The sequence below is a fragment of the Vipera ursinii genome (assembly GCF_947247035.1).
Source record: "Vipera ursinii genome assembly, chromosome: 7".
Lineage (NCBI taxonomy): Eukaryota > Metazoa > Chordata > Lepidosauria > Squamata > Viperidae > Vipera > Vipera ursinii.
Window position 1 is genome coordinate 11,500,036 of NC_139521.1, and position 20,063 is coordinate 11,520,098.

The 20,063-nt window shown below is 40.0% G+C and overlaps 1 protein-coding gene across 1 annotated transcript in view; it reads right to left on the minus strand.

Annotated features, from left to right (window-relative positions):
- The window catches only part of DLC1 (DLC1 Rho GTPase activating protein), a gene marked incomplete at its 5' end in the record, with an annotated part of 304,905 nt that overhangs the window by 220,551 nt on the left and 64,291 nt on the right, over positions 1-20,063 (minus strand). The window contains one exon of the mRNA XM_083367226.1: positions 19,210-19,371. Coding sequence (XP_083223352.1) covers positions 19,210-19,371 — 162 coding nt within the window. The remainder of the gene's footprint in view (positions 1-19,209; positions 19,372-20,063) is intronic.

Sequence of the window (20,063 nt, forward strand, 5' to 3'; positions counted from 1 at the left end):
TCGTTCGGGGCCCGCTCAAATTTCACATTGTGCATTTTAGTCTCTAGGGAGTGAACGATAGCAAACAGGACAGATGGAAATGGGGCTCCATGTGGATTAGCCCTCAAGTTAGCTTGTATTCTGACAACCTTGCCTTCTTTCCTTTTTCTGATCCTGACTCTTCCACCCTTTCCTTAAAGAGGCCTTGCTTCTTTTCACCCCTGGAGCACGCTGCTGCCGCCGCCACCAACTCCTCCAAAAGCCTCTCTCTCTTGCTCTGGGCCTGCCGACAGCCTCATCCAGTTCCTTCGCTCCATAAGCTCCAGGTCCTCTCCTCCTCTGCCTCCCCTTAGTTCCACCATGTTGCTCAAACACATTAAAATCTTCCTGATCATGTGGCCTATAGCCCTTACTATCCCTCCCAAAACTATTTGCCTTCAAGAGCCAATGCAGCCGCAGCCATTCCAGGTGCCGCCATCTTAGATCATAATTTACATAACAATTATAGATCAGAAAATTAGAATTTAAAATATAAATTAAAAAAAAATTATTTGAGGGAGGTCAACTGGCATTGTCTTCAGGGCTGCCTGGCCACTGGCATCAGTTCTCCTTGCTAGAGTTTGGTTGATGTCTGAACAGTTTAGGATAAAACTCATCTGTTTCACCTGGAGACAGATGCTATATTTCTGAAATTTCTATAGTAAATTGCAATAAAAGAGTACATGCTTGAATCTTTCTATTCTCAAGAATTGCAGGTACCTAATCTTTCAGGTATAGGTGTTTCATTACATCTGCCATTAGAGAAGGGCAGAAAGTAACACAGTATGTCTCGCTCTGAAAAAAAATCTTTCTTTAGATTGGGAAGAGAGAATATGTTCAGGTAATTCACAGGTTTCCAGTTGTTCATGGTGATGAGCAGTGCCAGAGAAGAAAAAAGTAAGGTTCTACATTTAGGCAAGAAAAACTAAATGCACAGATATAGTATAGGGGGTACCTTGATCAATAGTAGTATCTGTTAGAGGGATCTCGGAGTCCTAGTGGACAATCACTTCAATATGAGCCAGCCGTGTGCTGCAGCTGCCAGAAAAGCCAACACAGTGCTAGGCTGCATTAACAGAGGGATAAAATCAAGATCATGTGAAGTGTTAATACCACTTTACAATGCCTTGGTAAGGCCACACTTGGAATACTGCATCCAGTTTTAGTCACCACTGTGTAAAAAAGATGTTGAGACTCTAGAAAGAGTACAGAGAACAGCAACAAAGATGATTAAGGGACTGGAGGCTAAAACATATAAGGAATGGTTGCTAGAATGAAGAGAAGGATGAGGGGTGACATGATAGCAGTGTTCCAATATCTCAGGGGTTGCCACAGAGAAGAGGGAGTCAAGCTATTCTCCAAAGCACCCAAAGGCAGGACAAGAAGTAACGGATGGAAACTAACCAAAGAGAGAAGCAATCTAGAACTAAGGAGAAACTTCCTGACAGTTAGAACAATTAACCAGTGGAACAACCTCCCTCCAGAAGCTGTGAATGCTCCAACACTAGAAGTTTTTAAGAAGAGACTGGACAGCCATCTGTCTGAAATGGTGTAGGGTTTCCTTCCTGAGCAGGGGGTTGGACTAGATGACCTCCAAGATACCTCCCAACTTTATTATTATTATTTATTTTTAGATACCACCAGTTCCCACTTGGTAATACTTCAATTCATGGGTTAATTCTGCAAACAGTGGCTTTCCTCCAATATAAATAAAGACACCAAAACGTACATTGTACGGCTGGAAAATAATTTCTTTGCCTCTTGTTCCAAAATTCTAGAACAGTATACACAAAAGTAGTCCTTTCCAGTATTGTTGCATATTAATTCCTACTATACCATGGCCAATGTCGACCGGTATATAATTGAACTGAACTCTAACACCTTGGGAGGACATCAGATTGAAATGAAATCAAACAACTGTTTGTTGTTTCATAAAAACCTATGGAAGAATGATATGTTTATGAAGTTTTCTTGATAGCAAGTGGTGTCTTCTTCTTTGAGGATGTTTTTAAACTCCCCAGTCTGACCTATAGCTATGGATTTCCTTAGTAGTCTTTCTAAATTGCTTTCTAAATTTTGAAAAGGAGAGACTTATTTCCAACTTAAAACCATTAATTCTATGTATTTGTTTGGCTAAGGAGAAATATATTCAAGATATATGGAACTGTATGTAATCAATGCACAAACAATTAACATTACTCTGGATAGTAGCATTCATTGAAGATCCCAGCCAGTTTGATCTTATAATTAATGCCTTTAGGCAGTAGATGGCACCATTCTGTGAACAACTGAAAACATGGAATTAGGCATAGGTTACAGCTAGACTAAGTATTCAGTATTGCCAAAACAATATTGAAAACTTTATTGAAAATATAATATCTCTTAATTGTGACGAGTCATTTCGAAAAAGTTCTTTCTTGTCTCTTTTTTAATTGATGCATAGATGATTCAGAAGATATTACAAATGTAGCATGATAAATTAGTGCTATTTGCTTGTAAAGATGTATTAAGGTACTGTATTCTCTGCAATAATGCCAAAATACCCCATGTGTTTTCAGATATGTGGCGGGGGGTGGGGGGAGGAAATGAGTTCATTACAATTGTACTACAGTGATCAAATAAAATTATCAGATCACATACATGCAACCTTGTCAATATTGCATAAGATTATAGAATAGAAGAATAGAATGCTATATTTGGCCAAGCGTGATTAGACGCAGAAGGAATTTGTCTCCATTTGCAGTAGCTCCGCAAGTGAAGAAACCAAACACATGATGGTAAGAGATGGATCTCTAAATGAAGGCTCTAATACTACGAAAGATGGAAGGAAAGTGAAAAAGAGAACAACCAGCAACAAGAGCCTTGGTGGAGCAGTGGGCTAATGCCTCCTTAAGTAACACCAGCTGCCTGCAATTAGTGCAGGTTCGCGTCCCACCAGGCTCAAGGTTGACTCAGCCTTCCATCCTTCCCAGGTAGGTAAAATGAGGACCCAGATTGTTGGGGGCAATTAAGCTGACTTTGTAATAATGCCGCTTGGGGTGTGTGTGTGAAAGCCCTAATAAGCAGGCATATACATAGAATGAAGGCTACTGCTAAGCTTGTAAGCCGCCCTGAGTCTTTGGAGAAGGGCGGGATATAAATGGAATTAAAATAAAAAATAAATAAATAAAACAAGGTGAATGGACAATGTGATAGTGGTGGTGGGTGCAACATTGGAAGACCCTGAAGGACTAGGTTAGGGACAGATCGCTGTTGAGACTTTCAACAAAATGCAGGGGTGTTCATTTGCTCCCTACCTGATTTAGAGCTCAATTGGTGTTTGCCTTGAGTAATCCCTGTTCAGAAGTCCACTCCAATTTTGCTCACTCCTTAACATTCCTTGGAGCAGCACTTTCCTTCTCCGGGGTCTGGCTATCCGGGCAATGTGGCCCCATGGCTTTAGATTCATCACCATTATTCCTTTCAACTCTGAAGCTTTGATGGCCTTTTAAAGAACTTTTGATTCATCTGGCGGGTTTGAACCTTCAAGGTTCCTAGGTTAATATATCTTTTACTTTAATTAATTAATTGGTATTGTGTACACATTCAGCTGCACTGCAGGCACGTTTTACAGTAAATATGTAGGTTGTTGTACCTGGTAGGTCTTGGTTGCTGATATCTGGTCTAGTTGCTCAGTTGTGAAGTAATTTTAATGAAGGAATTATAAAATTGCCAGGTTTTTCTGATTGGAAAACACCATGAAAAGGACACATCAATCATCATCATCATCATCATCATCATCATCATCCTTCAAACCAAGCTTAACATACATTCAAGTAGTTTTCTTTATCAATAATATTGAAATAACTCACCATTGTCTTATTTCAAATGTTTTTTTTTAAATTTCCCACACTAGCTTATTATTCCCTGGTGTTTTTCCATCCAAGGTATGAGCAGGGATGGCCCTGCCTAACTTTGTCAAAATCAGCTTGATCCAGATTCTAAAACACATCCACACAGTAATTTGGGTGATTAAACTTTTTCCTTGCGGAAATAAATCCTTCCTTCCTTCCTTCCTTCCTTCCTTCCTTCCTTCCTTCCTTCCTTCCTTCCTCCCTCCCTCCCTCCCTCCCTCCCTCCCTCTTTCTCTCTTCCTCTGCTGACTTCAATGTGACAGTGGGGGAGGGATACTTGAATTAGGGCAAATTCCTCCTTAGTAAGATGTGAAGTATAAGCAGCTCAGGTCTGTAGCAAATGCTGTGTTCTGCATTGCTAACAATCATCACCTAGGAGAGCACCCAAAATTATAACTGGAACATTAAAAGGTGACTTTTTAAATAGGTATTTCTCATCTGTCAGTTGAAAAAAATTGTTACACTGGGCCCTAAAACTTCTGAAATTAATAGGCATTGCATCCTGCTTATATATTTGTCTGATCTAAATGCTCCTATGGTGCGAAATGTTGAAGATTTATGAGAATTTTTTTAAAAAGAGTATCGAACTAGGAAATAGCAATCGCTCCTAAGAGTAGAGTTGAGAAGGAGGGTGAATTGCAATGCAAGTTATAAATTTGGAATATAGAAAGCTTTTGTTGTTGTTGTTATTCAAATTGGGGCAACCTTTTCCTTCCATTTGCCAGCACTGTCATGGCTTCTGTTTTTCCCATCTTTATAAACATCACAGTCAATTTCTACTGCCAATTCAGAGGCAAGGATTTTGGGCTGGCTTTGAACCCTCCTTGAAGCTGTGTCTAAAGTACAGTAGGAAGCTGCAAAAAGGATAACTAGAGTTTTACAGTCACATAGACTATACATTTTACTAAATGCATGGAAGAGCCATGATAGTTGCCCAGAGCCGTGTGACATGTTTCTTCATCAGAGAGTGACATCTGGCATATTTCTCTTCTTTCCCCCTTGCCCTTGTTAACTTTGCTTTCTTAAAGTTTCTCATGCTTACTGGGGCAAAAGACTGCTGACAGTTGTGTTTTTCAGACTGATACACATTCCTTTGCGGCTCAGAATTGCCAAATGCATAGTTCAACGTTTAGAAATCAGTGTCTGTGTCAGAGGCTGGCAAATAAAAGCTTAAATTGATTCAATCAATAACATACAGATGACCCTGAAAGCACATACCAAGCTAAACAACTATGTTGTGGTGAACCTCTTTCACAGCTACAGTAAAATGCATCTTGTCTTACCAGATATGGGCAAAATGGAATACATCAAAATTAAATGTGTAATGTAGTAGTCAAACAGGAGGTGGAGAAAACCAGTCCATTTTCAGTTGTGAAAATCACCCGGTGACTGTAGGGCAGTCACTTAACAGAATAATAGAGTTGGAGATCTTCTAGTCCGGACATGTCAAACTCGCGACGTCATGTGATATCGCAAGACGTATCAGGACTCTTTTGCCATCGCCGGCAATGGGGTGGGCACGGCATCCGGATGACGTGTCCAGCCCACAGGCCGGCAGTTTGACACCCCTGTTCTAGTCCAAGGGTCTTCAAATTTGGTCCTTTTATGACTTATGGACTTCAACTCCCAGAATTCCTCAGCCAGGCACGCTGGCTGAGGAATTCTGGGAGTTGAAGTCCAGAAGTCATAAAAGGGCCAAGTTTGAAGACCCCTGCTCTAGACCTCTGCACAAGCAGGAGACTATACCATTCTGGACAAATGACTCTCCAATCTCTTCTTAAAAACCTCCAGTGAAGGCAAGCAGTTCCACTGGTTAATTGTTCTCATTGTTAAGTTAAGTTTCTTCTTAGTTCTGTGTTGTTTCTCTCCTCCATTAGTTTCCATCCATTGCTTCTTTTCTTGCCTTCTGGTCCTTTGGTTAATAGGTTGGCCCCCTCTTTTTTGTGGGAGTGCCTCAAATATTGGAACACTGAAATCATGTCACCCCGGTCCTTCTTTTCACTAGACTAAACATACCTAATTCCGGAAACTGTTCTTCATATGTTTTAACCTCCAGGCCCCCAATCAGCTCTGATGTTCTTCTTTGCACTCTTTACAGAGTCTTAACATCTTTTTGTATTGTGGTGACCAAGGCTGGATGTAATATTCCAAGTGTGGTCTTACCAAGGAATTATAAAGCTGTATTAACACTTCATGTGAACTTGATTCTATCCACCAGTTAATGCAGCCTAGGACTACATTTGCCTTTTTAGTGGCTGCAGCACACTGGTGGCTCATATTGAAATGATTGTCCACTAGGACTCCAACATCCCTCTTGCAGTTACTGCTATTAAGCCAGGTTCCACCAACTCTATACCTGTACATTTGTTTTTCTTGCCTAAGTGCAAAACCTTACTTTTCTCACAATTGAATTTCATTTTGTTAGATAGGGGCCAGTGTTCAGGTCTGCTGAGATCCTTCTGGATCATCAGCCTATCATCTAGGACAGGGGTCCCCAACCCCTGGTCTGTGGACCAGTACCAGGCCGTAGCATGCCAGCAACCAGTCCACAAAAACAAGCAAAGCCCCATCTGCGGGATGCAGGCAGCACACAAAACCACGCCCCCTCCAGTCCACGGAAAAACCTCTCTCCATGGAACCGGTCCCTGGTGCCCAAAAGGTTGGGGACCTCTGATCTAGGATGTTGTGTATTCCTGCCAGCTTGATGTTATCTGCAAATTTGCTGAGTTCCCTTTCTACTCAGTGCAATATTTCATAGTGGCTTTATTGTGAAGGTGACCAGGCATAGCAATTCCTCTACTTGCAATTAGTTTTGACATCCATAATGAGAGTTTTCTTAAAAGTGAAAGCCAATGAGTGGTGCAATTTCCTTTAATATATGCAATGATTGAAAGATTAAACCTGTGTTGGGTTTCCCCCCCCTCCCAAACATTAAGTACTGTATTGACTTACAGCGGAACAAATTAAATCCTGCAAAATCTATGTTTGCTGGATTTTGCTAGGACAGAATTATAGATTTCTTGTAATTTCTACTTTGTGTTTGGAATAGTCATAAAAGATACATCCAAATTGATCAGAGAGTTGACTGTCCATCTTCAATAGACAGTGATATCTATTTCACTGGGTGGCCTGAAGTTCCACTTTCCTTTTTAGTGAAGTCTCAACTCCAGTTGGCTATAGCATTTGATAGGGTTTCCTCCCCCTCCCTTCATCCTGCCAAGCTTTTATGTTCTCTACTGATCAGCAGCTGCCACTTTTATCATCTTGCAGTTGATGGAAAAATGGCCCATTAAGTCAAATAACTGTCCTTGCTCATGTTTTCACACCTGTCTGAAAGCTCATTACTCCGGTTCAACTTTTACATGTCCAGGTTGGAACCCCTTTGTGTTCTTTCCTGGCTGGAAGTTTTTAAGAAGAGACTGGACAACCATTTATCTGAACCGGTAGAGGTTCTCCTGCTTGAGCAGGCTGTTGGACTAGAAGACCTCCAAGGTCCCTTCCAACTCTGTTATTCCGTTATCCTGGATGGTCCCCTTGCTTTCCTCACCTGTCCCCACAGTATTGCAAAGCATCCCTTCCCTTTTGTCCCCTCCTCTGTTCAAATCTTTGCAACCCAGTCCTGTTGAAATGAAAGAACAAATTTCATTGAATGGTTCTTTGCTTACACAGGCTATTCTATTCTATTCTATTCTATTCTATTCTATTCTATTCTATTCTATTCTATTCTATTCTATTCTATTCTATTCTATTCTATTCTATTCTATTCTATTCTATTCCTCTACTCCATTCCATTCCATTCTTTCATAACTCCTATTCTATTCTATTCTATTCTATTCTATTCTATTCTATTCTGTTCTGTTCTGTTCTGTTCCGTTCCGTTCCGTTCCGTTCCGTTCCGTTCCGCTCCGCTCCGCTCCGCTCCACTCCACCCCATTCTTTCATAAACTTCTATTCTATTCTGTTCTGTTCTGTTCTGTTCTGTTCTGTTCCGTTCCGTTCCGTTCCGCTCCGCTCCATTCCATTCCATTCCATTCCATTCCATTCCATTCTTTCATAACTTCTATTCTATTCTATTCTATTCTATTCTATTCTATTCTATTCTATTCTATTCTATTCTATTCTATTCTATTCTATTCTATTCTATTCTATTCTATTCTATTCTATTCCTCTACTCCATTCCATTCCATTCTTTCATAACTCGTATTCTATTCTATTCTATTCTATTCTATTCTATTCTGTTCTGTTCTGTTCTGTTCTGTTCTGTTCTGTTCCGTTCCGCTCTGCTCCGCTCCGCTCCACTCCACCCCATTCTTTCATAAACTTCTATTCTATTCTGTTCTGTTCTGTTCTGTTCTGTTCTGTTCTGTTCCGTTCCGTTCCGTTCCGCTCCGCTCCATTCTATTCCATTCCATTCCATTCCATTCCATTCCATTCCATTCCATTCCATTCCATTCTTTCATAACTTCTATTCTATTCTATTCTATTCTATTCTATTCTATTCTATTCTATTCTATTCTATTCTATTCTATTCTATTCTATTCTATTCTATTTATGTAGCCACCCATCTCAGAATAAGTGACTTGGGACACATTCCCTTCTTGCAAGAAAGTTTCTATGGAAGTACCGTACATGGAACATAAGAACGAAGGAGCAGCTCCCTTTGTTTTGATCACTGCAGCATCTCAGCAACAATAGTGCAATACAGAGGAGGGGAAAGAGAAAGTGGCTGTGTAAGTATTCTGCGTTAGAATAAAGGAATGGGTGTAAAAGGAAGAAGGAAACTATGTCTAAAGGAAAACTACAGGCAGACTTACCCAATCTGGGGCCAGCCAGCCAGCCAGCCAGCCAGGCATGTATGGGAAGGTCAAGAAGCAGGAAAGAACCCATCAGAATCTGCACTAGTGATAAATTCAAATTCAAATTCAGAATTGAGCTGGAAGGGACCTTGGAGGTCATCCAGACCCTATACCATTTCAGACAAGTGGCTGTCCAGTCTCTTCTTAAAAACCTTAATCTAGAGCAAGCACCACCATGGGGGTCTTGCCAACACACTGCAATTCAGGCCAGCGTTTTAAAAACTGGCTTTCAGAATGCTGGAATCAGCATGGGAGAGAAACACTGCTACAGTGCAAAATTGCTTTAGTTTCCCCCCCAGCTATATCAAATGCCAGTGCAACACAACTCTTCACCTCAAGGAAAACCAACCCCATTTTATTTGGGGGTTTAATATTTATGCAAAGTGTAAACAATAATAGGTAGCTATGCAATGTAGGTAGGCTGGTGATCTTGCAAGTAGCTTCTTAGAAATAATAATAATAATAATAATAATAATAATAATAATAATAATAATAATAATAATAATAATAATAATAATAATAATAATAATAAGTTGGAAGGGACCTTGGAGGTCATCTAGTCCAACCTCCTGCTCAGGCAGGAAACCCTATACCATTTCAGGCAAATGGCTGTCCAGTCTCTTCTTAAAAACCTCCAGTGTTGGAGCATTCACCACATCTGTAGGCAGGTTGTTCCACTGGTTAATTGTTCTAACTGTCAGGAAGTTTCTTCTTAGTTCTAGGTTGCTTCTCTCCTTGACTAGTTTCCATCCGTTGCTTCTTGTCCTGCTTTCAGGTGCTTTGGAGAATAGCTTGACTCCCTCTTCTTTGTGGCAGCCCCTGAGATATTGGAACACGGCTATCATGTCACCCCTCACCCTTCTCTTCGTTAAACTACACATACCCAATTCCAGCAACCGTTCCCTATGTTTTAGCCTCCAGTCCCCCAATCATCTTTGTTGCTCTTCTCTGTACCCTTTCTAGAGTCTCGACATCTTTTTTACATCGTGGTGACCAAAACTGGATGCAGTATTCCAGGTGTGGCCTTACCAAGGCATTGTAAAGTGATATTAGTACTTCACGTGATCTTGATTCTATCCCTCTGTTAATGCAGCCTAGCACTGTGTTGGCTTTTTTGGCAACTGCAGCACACTGCTGGCTCATATTGAATTGACTGTCTACTAGGACTCCGAGATCCCTCTCACGGTTACTACTATTGAGCAAGGTACCACCTATACTATACCTGTGCTTTTGAATTTTCCTGCCTAAATGTAGAACCTTACTTTTTTCACCATTGAATTTCATTTTGTTAGATAGCGCCCAGTGTTCGAGTCTGTCCAGATCCTCCTGTATTTTAAGCCTATCTTCTGGAGTATTATATTTTGACAGAGTGAAACCCAGAACACTACCTTCAAGTGATAGCTTGCATATCGTATTTCCCAGGAAGACTAAACATACTTTAGGATCTTTTTTTTTTAGCCTGTAAAAATTGGCAACATTTATTTATTTATTTATTTATTTATTTATTTATTTATTTATTTATTTATTTATTTATTTATTTATTTATCTATCTATCCAATTTCTACACTGCCCATCACACTCGCGTTCCTCTGGGTGTTTTACAGATAAAACAGTGAAATAATATAAAAGCCACAGTTGAAAACGAGTTAAAAACCAGATTAAAAGAAAGTGAAAAGGAACAATTTTGAAAGATTAAAAGGCAGAGGGAGTGCATTCCCTGTACCGATTGAAATGTCCTTCAAGGAGCCTTAGTATTCAAAATCACACTTTTTTATTGTTAGATTTAATACCTAAATCTAAATCTAAGATCGATTGGGGTGACAGAGAATGCTGATCCAAAGTCACTTGGCTGGCTTTCGTGGTTAAGAGAGGTCAAACCCACGGTCTCGTGCTTTCCAGTCCAGCCCCTTAACCATTACATCCCACTGGCTTTGGTCTATTTATTTCACAAATGCGTGCCGAACAAATGCATGTGTAGAACAAATGATGTCACAAATAAGAACATTTAATTTCACAGTTCAAAAGGGATAATCCTTCCACATATAGAGGTGGTCCTTGACTCACAATCATTCATTTAGTGACCATTCAAGGTTACAACGGCACCGTAAAAGGTAACTTATGACTGTTTTTTCACACAACCCCATGGTCACATGATCAAAATTAGGACGCTTGGCAACTGACTCATATTTATGACGGCTGCAGTATTCTGGGGCGATGTGATTACCTTTTGTGACCTTTGGACTAGAAAAAATCAATGAGAAAGACAGATTCCCTTAGCAACAGTGGCGAGAAAGGTCATCACAAGCAAATGAGGCAAAATTCACTTAACAACCGATTTGTTTAGCAATGAAAGTGACGGGCCCAACTGTGGTTGTAAGTTGAGGACTGCCTGTATCTCACATTGGATTACGATTTGCGCATTTGCGCAGACAGCCACTGCACTAAAAAGAGGAAGCTTTTGTTCTGTACCAGCCTGCTATCGGCCCTGCAACAAAAGCAGGGACGACTCCTTTACAAACGGCAAGAGGCTGGAATAACGTCTGCCACATTTATTACTACAAAAACAAACAAGACACGAACCAAGATACAGGAGCTTTGAAACACTATCCGAGCAGTTGCTTTCAGCAAACCAGCCCTCCCCAAACATTCCCTTTATAAAGAGTTCAGGGCGTGGCTTCTCTCTCCCTCCTTCCGAGAAGCCCCACAGCCTTCCTGTTTACTCCTATTTGACTGCCTCCTGCGTCGGGCGTCCTTGAACAGGGCCAGCTGTGGGTCATCTTCATCCACACTGTCAGGCTCACACAGCTGGGTCTCCATGGTGACCAAGTGGGAGGGGCCTGGCTGAGGGCAATCATCAGCAAGATCTTCAACCCCCTCAGCAAGGTCTTCAACACCCCCCTCCTCCTCTGAGTCGTCCGACCCAACTGCCGAACCCACAGGCTGACCCTGAATCACAACAGCTTTAGCCTTTGCTTCCTCACTATTAATTTCTAAATTAGCCCAATCTGCCATTTGTACGATGCAGTTTGGAATGCCTGAAAACAATTGGGATGTGCAGTTTTGACTAGGAGGGGGAAACGCTTCCAGTGGACTAAAGCAAGAATCAGATCATCTGTAACCACTATTTTTTTTGTGGGGGTGTGGGATTGGGGCAGTGGCAGCTAAAGAATGTGGGACACAGACAATGTTGGTCACGTGGGCTGTCACCCTGTAATTCTGAATAATTATCCTATTCATGCAGCAGACTCAGATATTTTTCCAGAAGGAGAATGAGATGCAGTGAGTCACAGCATGGCAGGATAACCACTGTCAAGTTCCTAGTTGAAGGATGACAACACGATATCTGGAAACCTTCCAAGATGTGTTGTGTTACCTAAAAGTAGACATATCTGTGTATGTTAATGGGGGTAACGTGGGGTGAGAGATTGTTTCGGAGACTGAAAAACAGACAGGGGAGTTCAACTGGTCTGAGGAGATGCAACACAGTCCAGATGTGACATCTGTGGGAAGGAACCTTTTCAAAGAGACTCTGCTTTAATTAACTCATTATAAGTCTGGCTGGAATTTTCCGTTTTTTAAGTCTTTTCTATTGCTTTTGAGGAATTCATGTGGGCTTTTGATGCTATAAATAGGAATAGACTTTGGCAAAACCTTGGGGCTTTTTCAACAGATTGCAACCTTTTTATTCTTGTCAGAAGCCTTTACAGGATAAGAACTGGATGTGAGGTATATTTTTCCCCAGAGATATTTGATTAAAAAGATACCCATTCAATATTCAAGCAGAGTTTCAATTCTGGCTTCAATTTTGTCCAGTTTTGATGTTGATTCTCTGAACAAGAGCCTTGGTGGAGCAGTGGGCTAATGCCTCCTTAAGTAACACCAGCTGCCTTCAATTAGTGCAGGTTCGCATCCCACCAGGCTCAAGGTTGACTCAGCCTTCCATCCTTCCGAGGTAGGTAAAATGAGGACCCAGATTGTTGGGGGCAATCAAGCTGACTTTGTAATAATGCCGCTTGGGGTGTGTGTGAAAGCCCTAATAAGCAGGCATATACATAGAATGAAGGCTACTGCTAAGCTTGAAAGCCGCCCGGAGTCTTCGGAGAAGGGCGGGATATAAATGGAATTAAAATAAATAAAATAAAATAAAATTTCATCCTGAAACAAAGGTAACTTCCATTCCCCAAAGATAGTTGGGTTATTTTTCCCCAACTCTACTGGATAATTCTTTCTTTTATTGAAAATGGCTTCCATAGAGGTTTGAACTTTTCTGTTAGGAGAAAGGCCAAAATTCTGCTCTTCCAAAGCTATTATAAGGAATATACAGTAATTAGTGAATTATTGGACACTGAATAGAGCAGAGCAAAATTGTTAGTGAACATTATGCTCTACCTCAGATTGCAGTATCAAACTACTTGGCTTTATCCTCTTGAATCTCCACGATACCATAGTCTAACTGTCCAGCTGAATATATGCAGTGAAAATAGCTAATAAAGATCTACAGTCATCATCCTTATCTACTATTAGACAAGGCACGAGGCTTCTTCTTTCTTCTCAGGCAACATAAATGGTTAAATAGTGTCTGTGAGACATTTCTGTCCAGACTGATAAAGGACTTATGAACCATTGGCAGAGTTCTTGTAAGTTGGCAAACTATTTAAGTGGAGTTTTCCAGAAAAGTGAGGATGTCATTGGTGTGACCGTCAGCACTTTTATCAAACCTATGTGGGCATTTCTTTCTCTGAATGGCATTAGCCATGTGGCTCTGGAGAAGTGGAATAAGTTGAAAATGTCATAACATCCTGCCAATGAGGGACGTGGTGGCTCAGTGGGTTAGGATGCTGAGCTTGTCGATCAAATGGTCGGCAGTTTGGCGGGTCGAATCCGAGTGCCGCGCAGTGGCGTAGCATGGGGGGTGCAGGGGGGGGCCGGCCGCAACATCTGGGGGGCGTGCTCGCACTCGCAGCTCTCTGCCCCTGCCTGGCTCACTCAGGCGTGCGGGTTAGGGGGCGCAAATTACTTGCCTTGCCCCGGGTGCTGACAACCCACGCTACGCCACTGGCCGCGTAACAGAGTGAGCGCCTGTTACTCGTCCCAGCTTCTGCCAACCTAGCACTTTGAAAGCACGTAAAAATGCAAGTAGAAAAATAGGGACCACTATGGTGGGAAGGTAACAGCCTTTGGCGTCTAGTCATGCCGGCCACATGACCACGGAGACGTCCTCGGACAAGCGCTGGCTCTTCGGCTTTGAAACGGAGATGAGCACCGGCCCCTAGAGTTGGAAACGACTAGCACACATGTGCGGGGGAACCTTTACCTTTACCTTATCCTGCCAATAATATACAGATGCATGTTTATCATTTGATATCTCAATTCTTCTGTGTTATCCAGTTTTAATTTGCATTAATGGTGTTTATTTATGTTTCAATTTATACAGTATTTTGCACCAAATGGTACTATTTTGGGGTGAACTTTGTTCATAATAAATTAAATATGAAAAAAGTTTGTAAGATTGTGATTTTACCCCAGGCTAGGTTTAAAAATGCTTTTCTGAAATCTGCATGGCTTATTGCTGCTTTGACTTGCCAGCTAACTCCTGATAGGTTGGAAGTTCAAATTGCTAGAAGGAATGAAAGAAACTCCACTGCTTTATCACTACCATCCTAGTTATGAAAGAAGGACATAAAGATGTAGGAACAAGTTTCTCACTTTTTAAGTCAGATAGGGTTCAGTTTGTCATGCAAATGGTAAATCTTACCATTTTACTCCGGAAGAGATGGAAAGAGAGACAAGGATTATCTGTTACAGTCAGTGACTACACAATATAAAAAGATGGCTATATCAGAGATGACTTTAGGATAATGCTCCCCAGAATGGGACAACTTGCCTTGACCATGCCACCACAGCCAATTCAACATGGCCATCTCAACACAGACGACTCACCAAATTGCTATAGGACAACTCACCACGGAACAAGGCACACAGAATAACTCAACAGAATAAATGTAATCTGCCACTGTTTCTTTGACATAATTTCCATTTTTGTCAATAGAAATAATGTCAAAGAAACAGTGGTAGATAACATTTAGCGTGCTGAATTATTCTGTGTGGAATTTTCTGTGATGAGTTGTCCCATGTCAAGTTGGCCACAGTGAGTTGTCTCTTAGAAAGCTGGCCACAGTGAGATGGCTGTGATGAGTTGGCCATGGCAAGATGACCCTGGTGAGATGGCCATGCTGAGTTGGCTGTGGCGAATTGTCCTAGACTGGCCTAGCCCACAGAATTGATATATAGACATTTTATGTTCAGAGGGTTCATAGAACATCTGATAAAACCAAATCAGGCTTACTTTCCTATACCTAAAATTTCCAGCATTAGCTTTCCTGAGGAATATTTCTCCAAATAATGCACTAAGTATACAGGTAGTCCTTGACTTATGACTGTCCCTTAGCAACCAAAGATACAACAAACATCCCCAGTTTCAAAGTTCCAATGTTACCCCCTGTGGCATGTAACTGCATTTAGGGAGTTTGGCAACCAGCCCAATTTATAGCCACTTGTAGCATTCTGCTGCCATGTGACCAAGATGTACAATAGGTTTGCTGGAAACTGGGGTTTACTTCCAGTTTCTGTCAAAAAATTGGTCCAGAATGAATTCACTTAATGACTGCAGTGTTTGCTTAATAACTGCAATGTCTGCTTTATGATTGACATGTTTGCTTAATTACCATCACAAAAAAGTCATAAAAATAGGTTCAGTCATGTAGTGACCCACTTTATGACTGTTTTGACTTACTGTCATAAATGCCAGGATCAATTACCATTGTAAGTCGAAGACTACTGTATTGAAAGATAATGATCGCAACCTACACACTATAATTTTACCTACTTCTCCGTCATCATTTCCCCAATCTATTAGTCAATTATACTTGAATTACATTGAACAAGAGATCGCTGCAACAGACCTATATGAAATATATAATAAGTCAATATTTAACAACTAAAATGTTCAAATAAGAAATGATTAATTTTTTCTTGGTTGGGGAATCCAATACAAATATGCAGGAAAATCTCTCTTAAGCATTCACCACTGATTACAATGGAAGATTTATCACAATGCTGCCTTAAAATAATGGACAAGCCCTCTTTCTAAAGTCCAAGTACAATGGGTAATTTAATAGATAATGAATACATTATTCCACATGATTGTAGCCAAATACAAAGAGTAATTCTTTTGGAGGAATGTAAGAACAGTATCCTGTTAAAAGGGTAGAGATCCATACATATTAGAAGCCCTTTTAATTTCAGGTTAAGACAGAAATTGAGAAGAAAATGCCTATGTTACATTTATGTTTCTTTATGCAAGTAGCTTTATTAATCGAAAAAGTAATTTATTCCAGTATCATGGCAGTAAGTCTGATTATTATGTCCATTTATATTATTATTAGCCTTGTGAGGTAGTCAAGAAAAGAAGTATATCCAGCAGCACTAGATAAAATGTTATTAAGGAGTGTCCAAGGGAAGAGAATAACTGATCTATAGGGAAGTTGGAAAAGTTTGGCTCTGTCTACCTAAATGTATACATTCCATACTCCTTGCATATGTTCTATGAAGGTTTTTTTTATTCCCAAACCAGGTAGAATCTTGACTGACATAATCTTGCCATCTAAATGAGATACAGTCTATCTCTAATCTGGTGGTGGCATCAGAAGTTGAGTAAGGAATGTGTGCTATAATGTCAAGAATTCATTTTGCATTTGTTCAAGGATTGAGATGTTTTTGTAAATACCCATATACCCAGTCATCTTCTTCCTTTTCCTCATAATCAGATTATGCTAGCTGCGTAAATTGTCATTTGGTTGCTTTTGACAAGTTATATTCCTTTTATGATATTTCAAAAGCATTTGAAGTAGCATGAATTGTGGGTACCTAGTCCATTTTCAATCTATATATCTCTCCCCCTTCTCATACAGAAATGGTTTTGCCATGGTTTTGTTTTATTAAAGGTTATTTCAAAGCATTTTCATGAGAGTAAGATCAAAGTTAGACTTCTAGGGGGAAAATGGCGAACTGAAGACGGCTCCTCAAAAGTGGAGCCAACAGCTGGAGTGAAGATCTGACAAATAGACTGGCTCTTTGTAATTCCTCTCTGGAAATTGTGTTCCAGACAGTTGCTCCTCTTGTGGAGAGCACAAGGATGAGTCTCCAGAAGGTTGACAGTTGAGGGAGTAGCCATTTTGCTCAAATCACAGTTGACATCTTGAAAAGGACATTGGGTTCGCACGCTTCCTTTTTTTTAATAACTTTTGGAAATTGTTTATTAACTGCTTTTTATCTGTTTTAGATAAATAAACTTTACAGCACTGGGTTAATTTCCTTCAATCCTTAGCAAAATAAATTTTAAAATACAACTTTAAAGATATTGAGTGATGAAAAGAAATCAAGTTCTAGGACATTACTTTATAGCAGGCATGTCAAACTGCTGGCCCACAGGCTGGATGCGTCACACCCAAACCGCGCCCACCCCATTGCCGGCAATGGGGAAAAAGTTGCAATACATCGTGTGATGTCATGTGACATCGCGCATTTGACATGTCTGCTTTATAGGATTAAAATCAAGATTGCTAAAAGTAAAAGGAAAGAATATAAAGTTGGTTTATTTGATCAAGATTAACATAATTTGTTGTTATCTTTGGTAATCCTTAATGGATTTTTCCTGATCAGGATTGAAATGATAAGATTGTAAGGATTTGATTATTGATAAGAGATGGGATGTGGGAAGAAGAGATATTTGTTGTATTTTAAGAGAAAGTAATAAATTGCTAAAATTGCTTATATATGTGATGAAGAGTAATTTTTTATATATTTATTTATATTACATTATTTGTTTCATTTCTATTTTTTTCCTTTCTGTACCTTCTGTTTTTCTTTTTATTCTTTTGTTTAGTTTGTGTCAGCTTTATTATTGTTGTAATTATAATTTTAATACAGTTACTATAAAAAGAGAGTAAGATCAAATTTCAGTTCATTGCCCAATATGCCAAAATATGTAAGCATTTGAAGAATCACAGAATTCCTGTTAAGATTAAAATGTAGCACTTTATAGGATTTCAAAGGTATTAATAAGTGGCTATCCAGATAAGTTAAGGAAAGCTGTGCTGGCAAAGTAGTTAGAATGCAGTATTGCAGGATAATTTCAACTCACTTCCAGCAGTTCGATTCTGACCGGCTCAAGGTTGACTTAGCCTTCCTTCTTTCTGAGGTCAGTAAATTGAAGACCCAGAATGTTGGGGGCAATAAGAGCCGTGGTGGCACAGTGGTTAGAATGCAGCATTGCAGGTTAATTCTGCTGACTGCCAATTGCCAGCAGTTCGGCAGTTTGAATCTTACTGGCTCAAGGTTGACTCAGCTTTCTATCCTTCTGAGGTCTGTAAACTAAGGACCCAGTTTGTTGAGGACCCAGATTGTTGGGGGCAATAGGCTGACTCTGTAAACCACTTAGAGAGGTGGTTTACACGAAGCCGAAGACACCAGCCTGAAGATGACGAGTGGGACCTCGCCGAAACATCGCCAAGAAACCTTCAATCCTACACGGGAAAAGACCTGAATACACCAAGACATATATATATATATATATATATATATATATATATATATATATATATATATATATATATATATATATATATATATATGTGTGTGTGTGTGTGTGTGTGTGTGTGTGTGTGTGTGTGTGTGTGTGTGTGTGTAAATTACTAACAAAGAATTAAAGGGAAACTTTAATTCTTTGTTAGTAATTTACACAAATATATGAATTGTCCGGTGTGACTACTGCCTGTTCGATAGCCTTCAAGATAGGCTGAAAACAGGAAATAAAGATTTGCCCCATGTTTGGGGCCTAGCAAGGTAATCTAAATAGTTAACATTTGAAACATATATATATATATATATAGCCTTGGTGGAGCAGTGGGCTAATGCCTCCTTAGGTAACACCAGCTGCCTGCAATTAGTGCAGGTTCGCATCCCACCAGGCTCAAGGTTGACTCAGCCTTCCATCCTTCCGAGGTAGGTAAAATGAGGACCCAGATTGTTGGGGGCAATTAAGCTGACTTTGTAATAATGCCGCTTGGGGGTGTGTGTGAAAGCCCTAACAAGCAGGCATATACATAGAATGAAGGCTACTGCTGAGCTTGTGAGCTGCCCTGGGTCTTCGGAGAAGGGCGGGATATAAATGGAATTAAAATAAAAAAAATTATATATACATATATGTAGATCTTTGGTCATTCAGGTTTTTCCCCACGTAGAATTGAAGGTATAAGAGCAATGTTTATGCATATATACAGTATATATATATATGCATAAAACTATAGGATGTAACCATGGTTTGAGATACACCCTTCCCCAGCACACACATACATATTAAAAGGTGTTTTTTTTTAGCTTACCCCAGCCTTTGGTTTTGCTCCAGAACCAGCCATTGGGATAGGAAATGCTTTATCTGCACCATAGAGAGTAGGAGGTAGCGGAGGTGATGGTGGTGGTTTGTTCTTTTGCTGGTTATTTAAAGTAACGATGTCTACTGTACCTCCAGGAAGTGATTCTGAATCCTTTAAAAGAGAAGTAAAATTCTTTAGTGACTGCACACACATGATGATAGTGCTGTTAACTTTGTGGAATACGTTAAAGCATACTCATTTCTTTCCCCCGCCTTATTGTACTAAGATTGCCGTCTATATCTGCTGTTCCGTTACTGAAAAGTACCTTAAAGATCAAAGCTTTAGTGTGCTACACAAAGAAAAGAATAAACGTAGTTTTGTTCAGGAGTCTGTAGTTTCAAAATTCTGGCCTGTTTTCTCTTGAGAATTCCTGTGCATATCATATTATGTCTTCATCTTTTGTCTTTGGAAGCATTTGAAACCTTTAGCAACATCTGGAAATCTTTAGCCAGTTGGAGTGACATCATCACATGGAACCTCGTGCAGGTGAAATCTCCTATTGCTTCTTTTTTTCCATTTAAAATGTGAACCAACATCTGATAATATTCTTTTTTTTTCCAGGGTTTTAAGCCCTCTGTACCAGCATACCGTCATTGCATACAATTAAGTCCCTTTGAATATACCAGGACATGCACACCAAACTGTATATTGGGTTATACGGGGTGCCTATGAGGTAGGATGGGCTATATATCATTTTAATAATTTAATTTAATTTAATAATTTGATTTCTATACCGCCCTTCTCCCGAAGGACTCAGGGCAGTGAACAGGGCAATACACAATAAAAATATTATACAAAAATTA